This window comes from Carassius carassius, chromosome 31 (assembly GCF_963082965.1).
Source record: "Carassius carassius chromosome 31, fCarCar2.1, whole genome shotgun sequence".
In the NCBI taxonomy this organism is placed as follows: Eukaryota; Metazoa; Chordata; class Actinopteri; order Cypriniformes; family Cyprinidae; genus Carassius; species Carassius carassius.
The window spans coordinates 14,023,060-14,037,576 of record NC_081785.1 but is presented as its reverse complement, the minus strand read 5'-3'; the positions used below and the strand labels follow the sequence as shown (position 1 = coordinate 14,037,576).

At 36.2% G+C, this 14,517-nt stretch overlaps 1 protein-coding gene across 1 annotated transcript in view; it reads left to right on the top strand.

Moving 5' to 3' along the window:
* The window catches only part of LOC132111610 (usherin-like), a 234,161-nt gene that overhangs the window by 153,392 nt on the left and 66,252 nt on the right, over nt 1–14,517 (top strand). The window contains exons 41-47 of the mRNA XM_059519061.1: nt 3,285–3,913; nt 7,174–7,502; nt 8,254–8,376; nt 8,964–9,127; nt 9,269–9,478; nt 12,897–13,099; nt 13,434–13,546. Of these exons, the coding sequence (XP_059375044.1) occupies nt 3,285–3,913; nt 7,174–7,502; nt 8,254–8,376; nt 8,964–9,127; nt 9,269–9,478; nt 12,897–13,099; nt 13,434–13,546 (1,771 nt within the window). The remainder of the gene's footprint in view (nt 1–3,284; nt 3,914–7,173; nt 7,503–8,253; nt 8,377–8,963; nt 9,128–9,268; nt 9,479–12,896; nt 13,100–13,433; nt 13,547–14,517) is intronic.

Genomic DNA, 14,517 nt, shown 5'->3' with positions numbered 1-14,517 from the left:
ATACCGTAATCAGAGTTATTATGATAAAGCTGCTATATTTAAAAAAGGTCAGTTTATTTAGATAATGTAGTGAATTTACTTGTACTACATATTGAACACACTTGGGTTTATAAAAAAGTGTCCGAATGAATTGCTCCGAAAGAAAGCACTGTTAATTTACACCTACTGATTATGTTGTTTTAGTGTACAAATTATGCAGATCAATTAATAGAACAAAATCTGTTCTGAACACAATTTTCATAGTACAAGCAGGACAGTTCTGAATGTTTTAGTATGGAAGATGCAGCATACTTCACAATTTGGCATACTTTATCACTCCATTTCATTTCAGACACCTAAATCTGCTTTTAAAAATGCTGAAAATGTCACTGTTCTCCACCATTTCATTCATTTGATAAATATCTGCTTGACATGATGAATAGAAAATATTCACTACCATTCGAAATTTGGGATCGATGTTAGATTTTTGTAATGTTTTTTTAAAGAAGCTTCTTACTCTTACCAGGACTGCATTTATTTGTTTAAAAATACAGTTAAAACGGTAATATTGTGGAATATTTTTAGAATTTGAACATTTTTATTAATAGATAAAAATTAAAAAAAAATTAAAAAATAAAAAATTTTTGAACATTTTATTAATAGATGAATTTTCAGTAGCCACTTACTCTAGTCTTCACATGATAATTCAGAAGTCATTCTAATATTCTGATTTGGTGCTCAAAAACATTATTATTATTATTATTATTATTATTATTATTATTATTATTTAGGTTTAGAACAGTTGTGCTGCTTAATATTGTGGTGAAAACCATGATGTATTTTTTCCAGCATTCTTTAATAATTAGAAATAAATCTTTCTGACCCCGAACTTTTAAATGGAATTGTACACAAATGAGTCTAATTTACATTGCAGAGCTGTTTTAGTGTGTTTAGCATCTGTTTAAGTGAATTTTGGGTGCTTAGTGAATTAGATGCTGAGTTTTATGCTTAACGTTCAAAAGTCGTACAACTGTGTAGTGAATTTGCTTCATCTGTGTGCTTATTCTGTCATGTCCTTTTTTTTGTCATTTAGTCATTATCTTGATGTTTGTTGTGGTGGCCGCTGAGCTTTGGGGAGAGAAAGCATACATGTATTCGGTTATGTCTGCTCTATACATAGTGAGTCAGTTGGGAGGTGATGGTGATGGGAGGTGGAAAGTGGGCCATCTGTGGGGAGACATCAGCAGCCCAGCACGGCAGAGAGAGAGCCAGTCACCTTGATCCACACGCCCTTGCCGGTACGCCATTACCGTGCTACCGTGGGATGTAAATGAAGGAGGAAAACATTACCTTCAAATGAGCTTTCATAGGGCCCAAATATAAATCAGACTGCCCAAGCTACAGAGCAGACAGGAGACACTTAAAACGCAACAAAACAACTTCTCTTCATTTACCACTGCTCATATATCCCCCTAACTGCTTTGATTTCACCAAATGTTCAAGCTCTTTTACTTATCATTCTTCAGTTTTTTTCTGGAGTTTCCTAACAGTTCTGTCAGAAAAATGGTATGGAAAATTACTATAATGTAAATCTGCATCCATATATCGGGCCTCACAGAATGAGCACAGAAAGTGCAATAAACCAATGTGACATTTTGGATCAGCATTATTCTGAAACCCAATAGCAGTGCTCCACATAGCAAATAAAGACAAATCATCAAAATAGTATTTTCTCTATTTGCATTTCCTGAAGGAAATGCCAGTGCTTGCAAAGCAGCAAAAGATGTTCGGGTAAGCTTTGGTTTTATGCCTCAGCTGTGTTCAAATGAAATGCTGCATTTGCCTTTGGCATGATGCTAAGAATGCATCAGCACAAAATATGATGTTTTGATATATATTTTTATTATTATTATTATTATTATTTATTTTATTTTTTTTTATTTTATTTTTATACAATGAGAGTCAATGGGATCCAGTGTTGTTTAGACCCAAACATTCTTGAAAATATCTTTTGTGTGTCTCAGTATGTTACAAAGGTTTAGAACAAATAGGTGAGTAAATGATGACAACATTTCTATTTCATATATCAGGGTTGGGAATATAAAAAATCTTTTCAAGCACTGTGCAAGGCATGTGGTGTGAAGGTTCCTGTACTCATCACTTAATATTCTGTTTAATTGAAATTAAGTTAAAAACTTCTTACTGTTTTATACCAGTCACAGCCAAGGAGATACTGGCACAAGCCATTGGAAGTAAAAAAAAAAAACAAAAAACAAAAAAAAAAAAAAGGGAAGCAGTGTATGGGGATGCTGGCATGTGTTTTGGTATGTGGATGTGTAATTATTAAAATGACCCGACCTGTGCTGGCCTGAAGATCCATGAAGGATTTCTTGATGTTAGTGTTGCCATGGCTTCTGTTGTTGTAACGACTCAAAGAAAATGACTGTGCTAGAAACTTAAGTGATTTCCTCCAATTCACTACAGACCCTTAAGAGGTTCGCCTCGCACAATGCTGATATCCCTTAGCCACATCACCACACGAATAAATTCATAAATATAATTTCATATTTGCTTGCTATATGCAGCGGCTGACTCTGTCCTCTTTGGCAAATGAACTGATTTGCACATTGCCTGCTCTACATTTTAATCCAGACAATCAGGCTGCTCCAATCAGACGGTGTCCTTGTGCTGTCAGAGAGAAGCTGCATCTTTCTAGATCATGGAGATTGACTAGGCTCATCATTCTTTGGGTTCAAATCATTTAAAGGCAAAATAAATGGCAAAATTAAGATATAGACATATTTATTGATGGATAGATGAATGGATATATGGGTAAATGGAGATATATGATATATCTTAAAAGTTTACTGGTAAATGTAATGCATTCAGAATGATTATATTATATTATGTATTAATTGCATTCAATAATAGTAATAATACAATTTTTACATGTTAAATGGATTTGATAGATGTATTGATCATTATTGAAAATAATAATAATTGATGCAATAATAAATCCATAAGAATAATTTATGTGATTAATATATAATTATTAATAATTATTATTATTTATTTTTTAGAAATTTTATTTGTTTTGTACATAAATAAAGATTCTATTACTTAAGAACATTAAGTATAAGAATTTTCATCTTATTTACTAAATTACATCCTTCGTGTGTGTGTGTTTTATGCACCTTTAGTAGCAACAAATGCAAAAATAATGAGTTTTTCACAACTCATTTAATCATTTTATTTAATGCATATTTAATTATGTTAATTATTTAATTTTAATTATCTTTCTTCAGGGCCTGGATCTATTGACCCTCCTTTACTCTCTGACATCCAACCCAGAAGTGCTTCTGTCTCCTGGTCTCCTCCGTCCCAGCTCAACGGCATCATCACCCATTATAACATCTACAAAAACCACCAGTTAAGTGTCAGTGTGCTAGGAAACAGCACCAGCCACACCCTTTCTCAACTTACACCCTATCAGCAGTACACCATTGTGGTGGAGGCCTGCACAGCAGCCGGCTGCACTCTTTCCTCTGAGTCCCACACCATACGCACCCCGCCAGCTCCCCCAGAGGACGTCCCACCCCCACAGCTTTACTCAGACACCCCCACATCAGTGCTCTTGTCCTGGGCCCCACCACGTCATGCCAACGGTGAACTGGACAGCTACACCATTGAGAGGAGAGTCACTGCCACACAACAGATTTCTACTGTGGCCATATTGCAGCCCAACCAGACACTCACTTACCTAGACAGCTCTGCTACACTCAGCCCCTGGACCACTTATGAGTACCGCATTTTGGCGCACACAAGGCTGGGTGGATCTAATAGCAGTGAGTGGGAGAAAGTGACCACTAGACCATCAAGACCTGCAGGACTGCAGTCGCCTCATGTGCTGGTTTTGGGACCAGAGTCAGTACAGGTACATGGAAAGTCAGTTTGCATGTTACTTAACCCTTAAATGCAAGGATGTTTTGCCAATCATTATTACATATTCATACATATCCAACACAAATGGATCTCTAACTGCTGCAATAGCAGTTACCTTTTAAAACTTCATTGTCATCGTCAGATCGCACTTCCCCAGTACATTCTATCTGGCTCATATTCGCAATCTCAACCATATTCTCAAAACTATTGTTTTCAGTGACTTCAAAATCAGTACTTTGATCACTAGCAGCTTATTTATTACATCCACCATCAAATTACAGTGACACTTATATTTCATTGCCTACAGTAATTGCTCTTTGTAAAGCAATTCAAGCCATTTTTTGCTTATTATATATTTTTTTATGCCTGCAATAATTATGAGTGAAACATCACATCACTATTGTCTATCAAACAGTGATGGGTGAATTGCACTTTTCAAGTTATCGGTTATTTAATTATTGTTGCTCCAGAAAAATATAATTACACTATTACATACCTTAGGCCCGCTAGCGACCCTAAACACTTTTTGCAAAAAATTAATCAGACAGCAGACATTCTTTTATATTGTATAATTTTTTTCCTGTGATATTGTTTATAATGAATAAACTGAGGAATACTAAGAAAGATGAGGTTAGTGAATGATGTCCTGGGTCGCTTAAGACCCAAGGTATGCATTTAAGGGTTAAAGGAGTTTATGTTTGCAAAAAATAAAAATTATTGTGACAATAATTTTAAATAATCCTTTTGAATTTTTTATTTTTAATTTGTCAATCAAAAATACTAACAAAATGATCACAAGCTTGTTTATAAGTTAAGTTATAATAGTTCATTGATTAAGACAATTGTTCAGAACTGACTTCGTAGCAATTTTTTTAATTATGCCCAATTTGAAGAGGAACAGGAACATTAAAGTGACATATACAGTACTTTAGGCTAGAGAAAAAAATCACAAAAAAATCATATATTTTACAAAATAATATTGATTATTGTTTATTAGTGAGGTCCAATAACAAGGTTAAAAGGACACATTCAATTGATCAAAAGTATCATTAAAAACATGTATAATGTTACAAAAAAGAAAATCAACTAAATGCTGATCTTTTGGACTTTTTTATCAAACAATCTTAAAAGGAAAAATCTATCACAGTTATGACTTAAATATTAATCAGCACAACTGTTTTCAAATAGTTTTTCACCAATAAGGTGCAAATGAGATCTCTGTTTTAATTGTTATTGAGAAGCTACTGTATTTCTTCCCCTTAATGCCACACCCAGAGCATCCATCATTTTTCCAGTGACACCCTCATGCTATGAGAACAATGATATGCACGGTTTCCGGGTAATTTCAGAGCTTATCATTAAGGACCAACCATTTAAATCTGTCAGAGTATTGTGGAAACCCCTCATGAATTTGCCCTTGGTATTCTACAGTAGCTAACACTTTAAAGATTTTACTTCTTTATTTTGTTTCTGTAAGATACACAAAGCATGTCAGACCTTAATAACTCTTTGACAAAGGAGATTTGTGTGTTTCAAGGCAAACTGCATCGACATCCCTGTAATTCAACAGACACAATTAGCTTGCAGTCTTTTGGCTGGTTTACAGGTTGGATTTAAGGGGCGTTAATGTAACCAAACAAGCTTTGCAGCTTAGATCCTGCAGTGTGTAAATAACCCCCTCTCTTTCTCTCTGTTATTTGTTGTGTGCTAGTGCCAAGAAACATGGACAGAAATGCTTACCACTTCAAACAAAGGCGGCATTTGCATAAACTTGCTTGAATTATTCATTTTCCCCTAACCCCCGGTTTAGTGTATTGTAATGCCATTATTATTTCTTTAATTTGTTAACTGCTGCATTTGTATGTAACTGGATGAGAACGCTTCTACATGTAAACAACAAAAAACAAGCCAAAAAAATAAAAAAAAAACTGTTCACATTAGCATGCGCTATATTAAATTCCTGTTGAGATGCAAGCAGTCTCTGTGATGCTCATGGCAAACACCTTTGTTAGGATGATTTCATTTCAGTGAGATGCTTCCTACATAGGCAGCTGCCTTCTAAGGCAGCACTGAGTTGACCACCATCATGGAGCTGATTTGCAGAGGAGACTCAATGTGCGGTGGAGTTCAACAAATTTAGCATGTTGCTAAGCTAACAGGCGTTACACTACATAACAAATCATAAAATAAATCAGATAAAATTAATTATTTTTAACTACACAAAACTAGTTTTATCAATACTTTTCCAGATAAATGTTTAAATGAATTAAATTTTATTAACATTTCTCAAAAAAATTTTTTTTTAATTTTGTTGGGATTGTGACTATGGTGCTTTACAGCGCTGCATCATTAGGCAATAGTTGTGCGTGGGTCGTCTCATAACCCGTGGACCCTGCGGGTCGGGTATAGAACTTGTCACTTTATCTGCGGGGCGGGTTGGGGCGGGTCATTAAAAACGAAATAAAAAACCCCATGTATTTTGCGTGCAATTCCGCATAGCCTATATTAAATATTTGTAATATCTATTTTCATATTTTATTAGGTACAATACGAATGCCTTGCGTGATGTCCCCGATGCACGGGTCGTCTCATTACCTGCGGACCCCATGGGTCGGTAAAGAAATTTTACTTTATTTGCGGGGCAGACTGGGGCGGACCAAATAATTTAATGAAAGCGGGACCCGCGGGTTGAAAGTTAAACTTAAAATCAGGTTGGATTTAAAAATTTTTAAAACAGCCTTCACTCATGCTTAACCTTTTAATACCCATAACTTTTCTGTCATAATTAATCGTAACTCTAACATTTAGCCAATCTACCATGTCATCTTCCTCTCCCCAGGCATGCACAATATGTTTAATGTGTCCGCCAAATGCTGATGCCTCCCTTGATCCAGAGACAATCTGTAGCAGCAACGAGCAGCGTTTCCTATGCAATTCCATTAGGATTTCATTATGATCTCCAAGGGGCTGAGGCCTCTTTTAAATTTAATGAAAGGAATATTCTGTCTTGGGTCAAAGTCAGGGTGCCTTCGCTTCATCACATGACGTCGGTTCCTCAAATTCATCTATATAATAGCCTGAGATGATGTGTTGTGATATTGCATTGGACTCTGGCCCTTCTCTGCTGCCTTAGACATGCTTGTGAAACCATTTTAGTTTATAAATACATGACCACAAGAACACTGTTAGATTCTGATGTCAAATTCTTCAGTGATACTAACAGGTTCAAATTTGTCCTGTGTTTTACTGCAGGTTACATGGACCGCGCCACTCATGCCCAATGGAGAAGTTGAGCGGTATGAGATCCGCATGCCTGATCCACACATCTCACACACCAATACATCTGTACTCAACCATACAGTTACCAATCTGCTGCCCTACACCAACTACAGCATCACCGTCCTCGCCTGCTCAGGAGGTGGAGGCCATGTTGGAGGCTGCACTGAGAGCTCTCCAACGCTGGTTACTACATTACCCACAATCCCAGAAGGTCTGCCATCCCTGTCAGTAGTAGCCATCAGTGAATCTTTCCTAGCTGTTTCATGGCAACTCCCATCAAGGCCGAATGGGCCCAACATAAGGTAACTATATGAATGTTCAATCGATGTACTGTACAACACATTAGTTACTTGACAAATTTAAGTTTTGTTACTTATTGAATTCATTACTTGTTATTTATGTATGTGTAATAATTAGTAGTAGAACTACTATATTTGACATGGTTATAAAAATGTATGTTAAAATTGATGTTTACATTCCTCAAAGTATAATCAGTCAGTCAATCTAGCTAGCTAGCTATTTATTTATTTATATTTGATGTATATAGATTTGGATGAAATGAATGATAAAATGGATGTTTACATTCTTCAGTAAAATCAATTATAACCAAAATTGTGATTCATATGGTAAAGGAATTTCTAAAATGTCTTAGGAATAATTCATAACTCAGCCATTTTGTATGAGAACAGCAAGTGTCTCTCTAGGTTGTGAAGAGTGAGGCACAACGTAAAAGTTCTTGTTCTTTCTCACTGTATATTTTAGTCTGTTTTGAGCTGATTAGGTGGTAAATAAAGGTCTGTTCAAGGCGGATGATTAAAATTCATGACTACTTTTCCCGCTGCTGCTCTGTTTGTTTAACTAGGCTTATAAAGCGCACATTAAGCTGAGCTCTCCTGATTACAGGCGAAATTAGCATTACTGTTGAGGGAGAAAGAATGAGAGAGAGAAAAGACAAAAGCAAAAACCCAGCGAAACAGTGGTGCGGGTGAAATGGCAGGAGGATTTTGGGAGTGGAGCAGGCTCTGATTATCTGGCTGTTTCCGCTGCCCTCAGATTTGAGCTGTTGAGACGGAAAACCCAGCAGCCCCTGGCCTCCCGCCCCCCCGAAGATTTGAATCTGTGGTACAATGTTTACGCAGGAACCAAATTGTTTCATGAAGATAAAGGCCTTAGCAGGTGAGATTACTGAAATTAGCTTTAATGCAAACTTTGCTTGTGTGTACAAAACAGTTTTTGTGCACCGATGCCATCTTTTTAATGTTTTTCAAAGATACTTTGAGCAAATATTCCATAGAATTAAATTGTTTCCGGCTAATCTTTCTCTGGCACTCCTTGTGTGTACGCTGAAAAACTCCAAAATAAAACCCCCAAATGTTTCTCATGTATCACAGGTTTGTCATTTAGATTCATGTCTGACTTCATTTAACTTTGAGCTTGACTTTAAGCAGCATATTTAAATACTTGACATTTAATGCAGTATTATCACAGCTTTTGTTAGTATTATACAGTCTCATTCTTATAAACACACTTTTCAGTGGATATATTTAGAATAGTTATCATAATCAAGTGTATTTAAGTATTTTTCATATTTTTAAAAATATATGAATAAATTAAAAGTATTTTTAAATATAATTTCATACAGTATAAATTATTTAATATGTACATGTAATGGTATAAATAATTATATATTTCTATATTATAAGATTCTATGATTGTGGCTCCAGAAAATGTCCTTGTGCATAATGATTTTAAATGTGTTACAGGTACACATGGTACGAATACAAACTTCTGGTTCACAATGATGTTGGCCACGCTTCATGGGAGGTTGCCACAGGGGTCACACTGGCTGGGCAACCCCTCACCCCCACCAACATATCTGTCCAAGTTCTCAATCATACAGCGATCCTGGTCAACTGGTCCACCCCCAGTAAGAGTCTAGAATCTCTATATTAAACTTATCCTGGCCCTTGACCGAAAATACATTTCAGGAAAGAATCTGTTAAGACAACTTGTTTTTGAGATTTGACCTTTAGTGCGTCCTGTCTCTCTCTATATTTTATGTTCCCAGCTCTGCAAGATTTGCAGGGAAGTGTGGAAGACTACATCCTTATGGTTCTGTCCACCCAGCACAGGCAGACTCTTACACTTGACCCCGCTGCGACCTTTGTGGTCATCTCTGACCTGCAGCCCAGCACAGAGTACAAGGTCTCCTTGACTGTATCCAATGGCGCTCACAACATTACCAGTCCTGAGGTCAGCTGCACTACTACAGATGGAGGTGTGTGTATTCTACATAGATGTTTGATACACACATCTATTTTGACTGCCAAGCCAAAAGTCCCCAGATTTGTTGTTTAACCTACCTGTTTTGACTGAATCTTTAGCATAAAACAAAGTATTAAATGTATTTATTGTTAAGTGCATGTACTGGTTGAACCATTGTAATACTCTTGTTTGACCTTTAAGTACGTGTAGGCAGTCAAAGTCTGTATTGAAGTGATTCAGTTGCAAAAATACATTTCTTGTTATGTGAATGGAATCAAAATAGAACAAAAAGACCAGGTAGCGTCTAGACTCTTTTAATTTATATGTACGATCATGTTTTCTGCATTTACGCAAATAATGTAAAAGTTTGCAAAGCATCTTAGATGATATTTAGAAAAGTGGTTTAACTAAAATATGTTTACTAGACCACAACCATCTCTATATGTTAAACTGGATGAAATTTGGATTGACGATATTGGCTAATTATGGTTTTCCTGTCAACACTTCAAATATTCCTGTGATTTCTGTCAGCCTGTCTCTCTCATATCATTCCAGAAGCCCCTGCTCACAGAGATAAAAAAACGGATGAGGAGAAGAACTGATTGATTTAATATTTTCCGGCTGTACTCTAAAGGCATACCTCATAAGCTGCAGAAAAATTTGCCTTTACCAAAATTTTTATATCTTGACCTCTGTGCTATAATCAATAGTCATTAAGCTGTCCTCTTACGTAGTTAATATACTGATGCAGTGATAGCACAGGAAACAGAAGAAAGCTCAGCAAACCTCTTATGTACGCATACACACACACACACACACACACACAGACACAGACATACACTGCAGTGTTAGTTAAATTGTGCCCTACACACTAAAAACTAAACAACTGGTTTTCCATAATATACCTCAACTTCTATCTCTGTCTCCTATTAGTATAATTAAGAACATTAGAATAGCATTTGCTCCTAAATAAAGGTTATAGGTCATTAACCAAAGAGCTAGTAGTGCTCACTTAATTATTGTACATCCTAAAGGCCAGCTTATTAAAAGCAGTTGAAGTTAAAAGATCACACTATGCTGCTTGATAGTGTATATGTTAAGAGGCCGCTAATTAAAAACTGGAATGGAGACGAGGTTGTCCATGCAAAGTCTTGCATTAATAATACAGCAGCAGAAATCACATGGAAAGAGATGCTTCAGGAGAGCACTGATATTGGTCACATACCAGTATTTCTCATTGCTCTTTTGTTCAATGGTGGGGAGCAACAAGCGGGCACTAAGTATTTTTTAATAGCTGCGTTCTAAACAGTCTAGCCTTTTCAAGTACTAAGCTACTTTTCCCAACTTTTTCAATGTAGCTGCTTAATAATTGAGTCAACAACCAAATGTGCTCTCAGCTCTCCTATGTCTCAAGTGGCATGTTGGGAAGTTGTTTAGCTCAGACAGTATCTGAAAATGAACCCATTTGACAAATGATTGACTGATTCATTTGAGTCATCTGAGTAATTGCACATGATTTTACAGTTTTATTTGCTTTTTAAGAAATATTTAATACTAAATAGTGTTGTTCATTGCAATATTGTTTATATTTTATACTGTATATAAGGGTGCTTTTAGTTTTATTTGATTTAATTTAGTGTAACTATCTATTCAAACTTTCTCTTTATTAAGGTACTTTTAGTTCTGCTCTTAAAATTATATGAGAGATTTATTGATATACTGTATTTCAGGAGCTTTGTTATAGTTAGTGCACCTAACTACTATTAAAAAGAATATTTTGTTTGTTGTTTGACTGTTTTAAAATATGAGTAACTTGTAGCTTGAGAGCTTCTCCAACACTTATTTGATTGATTGATTGGTTGATTGATGAAATATTTGATTGATTAGTAACAATCCTTACCTGAATTTTAGTTCATTAAGAGAAATGTTAGGGTCCATTCACACAGAACCCTTTATTTTTATATGTATTCATTCATTCTTTTATTTTTATTTTATAATTTATTAACTTTTAATACATTAACTAGATGGACATTTGATCATTGCACTCACATCTTACGTGTTTTGCAGCATCTTAACTGTTAGAAAAACTTTTTTTAGGTTCTGCTTTTATTTCATTCCACATCCCTGAACTCAAATTTTATACACAAAAAGTGACCTGTATGAACCATTGTTTGACCATCCTTTTAAGTGACATATCACCCATTATTGCATGACCAAAGGTATTTAGGTACCTGTTAGTTGTTGCCAATACCAAAACATTTATCTGTCCCTCACAAACCTACAGTAAGATCTGCTGTAAAGGTCCAAGCACTTTAATGTTACTAGAAAATATCTTAGATGGGGTCTCTTCACTTGTTGACCTTTGTGTGAGCAGGATATCTCCTGAAGGGAGACTTTTTGAGGCTTTGAGTAGGAAGAACAGCAGTTATATTCTTTAGTGAGAGTGTAAGTGTCAGGACCCCTCCTCTGTATCGAATTCATTCCCCAGCCGGTCATGTCAGCCAATGGCTTGTTCAAAGCCGCTGCGGAGATATTTGATCTCTCAGCTGTCATAAGCACTACACTCATGTCTTTCAGCTCTCTTTCACAAACTAACTTCACTAGACTCAGAAAAGAAAGCTTTATCAATCATTCCCTTTTTACATTCTTTCAGAAGAGCCTTACAAAGTTGTCACAATAGCTGTTTACTAGAGTCACATACAGCTGAAACATTTTTTTCTCTGGTCTTCTTTTGTATCTCAGTGTGATTTCTCATGGGAAAGGAAGAGTAGGTGAAAATGCTGTAGAAAGAATCCCCCAGACTGGCCCAGTTAACCCCCTCTGCCCCCGGTGCAGCACTCCAATCCCTGCGTGCTTCTCCAGGACTGATTCAACATTTTATGATTTCTATATGAATAGTTTCCTTATACTGTCACTTCTCTCAATACTTTAAGCTATTGTAGGAGAATGTATTTTAAAGTAAAAATAAATAAATACACAGATCAGCTTTAAGAAAATGCCTGTCCTTTTTGTTTATCCCTTTCTTTCTGTTTCTCTTTCATGCTCTTTTTCTAAGGCAGAAATAAATGTGCTGCCCAAAGCCTTTTCATAGACTATTGAGAGTACGTAGAATATGCTGTGTGCTTATGCTACCGCTGGCATGATCTTGGTTTGGGGGGAAAAAAAGAGAAAAGAATGAAAAACTCCTTTTCCTCCAGGTCTTTTTCTGTAGATGTTGTCGGTCATTGTTTTACTCTTTGTAGAGACTACTGCAGACTTGAAGACCTCAAGCCTTTCCTGAGCTTCATCTTGGGCAAGAGGTTAAAGAGACAAATCTTGAGGATTGAGCTCTTCAAGAGCGCTGGGGTTGTGTCAATATGACCCTATGTTTTCATGTGGGCCCCAGTCCATCTTTCTGAGTGATTTAGTGTGGCTTTCTCTCTGTATTGCAGAACCTGAAGGAGTCTTTCCTCCAGAGGTGGTGGTCCTAAACAGCACAGCAGTGAGGGTGCTATGGACGGCTCCTCTGGTTCCAAATGGTGTAGTAACAAAGTACTCCATCTATCTTGATGGCCATCTCTATGAGTCCACTAGCAATGCAACTGGATCACTGGAAGTGGGAGGACTCTTGCCATTCACTGTACACAGTATTCAGGTCTGGCCTTCTATCTAAACTCACAAATACATCGTTTTATTTAGCACATATTAAAAGTTCAAAAGTCTGAGACCACATTGAAAATCTAGGATCTAAAGGTTTTGGATTTAACATGGGTAAGTAAATAAATGAATAAAAGTGATTCCGTGAAATAAATCAGGATTTTAAATCCTTAACTGATCATTATGTTTATGTAATAATGCACAAATCATTTAACTTATTTTTTGTGCTGATTTCAAATTTCTAGTAAAAAAAAAAAAAAAAACATCGTAAAATGGTCTCAGATTTTGTTTTGGATTTAACCTGTGCAGTGGGTCTGCTGTTCTGTGTTTAGGTGGAGGTGTGTACCGTGTACGCGTGTGTGGAGAGTAACAGCACTCAGGTGACCACGGTGGAGGACACACCGACTGAAATCGCCAAACCTCAGATTCAGGTGCTTAGCTCTAGGTGAGTCAGTAGTCGATTTATTAATTTAATTAATTAAATATATACAGGGGGTGGGAAACTAAACCTTTAATATATTATATTTACAAAATGCATAAAGCTTGCCCCAAAGCACCGGCAAAAGTAATGACTGTTGGGAAAAATAGCAAGAAGAAGAAGCAAGAAAAATTAGTCAAAGTTTGCCTTTTTAAGAAGAATCGCTTTATGTATCCCTCAATTGTAAGTCGCTTTGGATAAAAGCATCTGCAAAATGACAAAATGTAAATGCAGTGTGTCGGCTGCAAAGATGAAGTGGACTCGCCAGCTCCACAGTACAGTGGATGCACATTTAGAGAGAAATGCGCCTTTCATACAGATAACATAGAGTATTTATTTTTTATTTGAATTGGTTCATTTTAATGTTGACATTTCAAACTTTCTTTAGATATATCTCTCATCTCATTATAAAGTAATTGAAGGAACATTTGGCATCCCTGATTGTTCCTTCAATTGTTTTATAAAATAATTATGAATAATTTCAAAACATATATTTCCTATATATTACCTATATATCTACAGTTTTGCACTGGAAAATAAAGTGGAATATATAGTTTTCAAATGTTTTACTGTTGTCTACTGTCTGTTGAACTTTTGCTAACTGGATTGAACATTTGATGACTTCAGCAGCTTGAAATCGGTTTCAGCCAGTGTTGACTCAGTACACTGTACACAATATAAGACAACCTTACACATACTACAGTGTAACACAGTGTAAGCACTTGAAGGCACTAGGGCTCTGTGTGCCATAATAAGCCATAATTCACACATTTCCTGCCGTGTTGTCTCCCACCCTCATGTCATGTGACCAGTGTGCTGTACTCACTCCCCATAGAATACTAACTACTGATCGATTGGCCCGACATGGCTGGCCGTGGCCTACATATGCCCCAAACAGTTCATTTATTTGCCACGCTAGATTTGCTCGAGTGGAATTT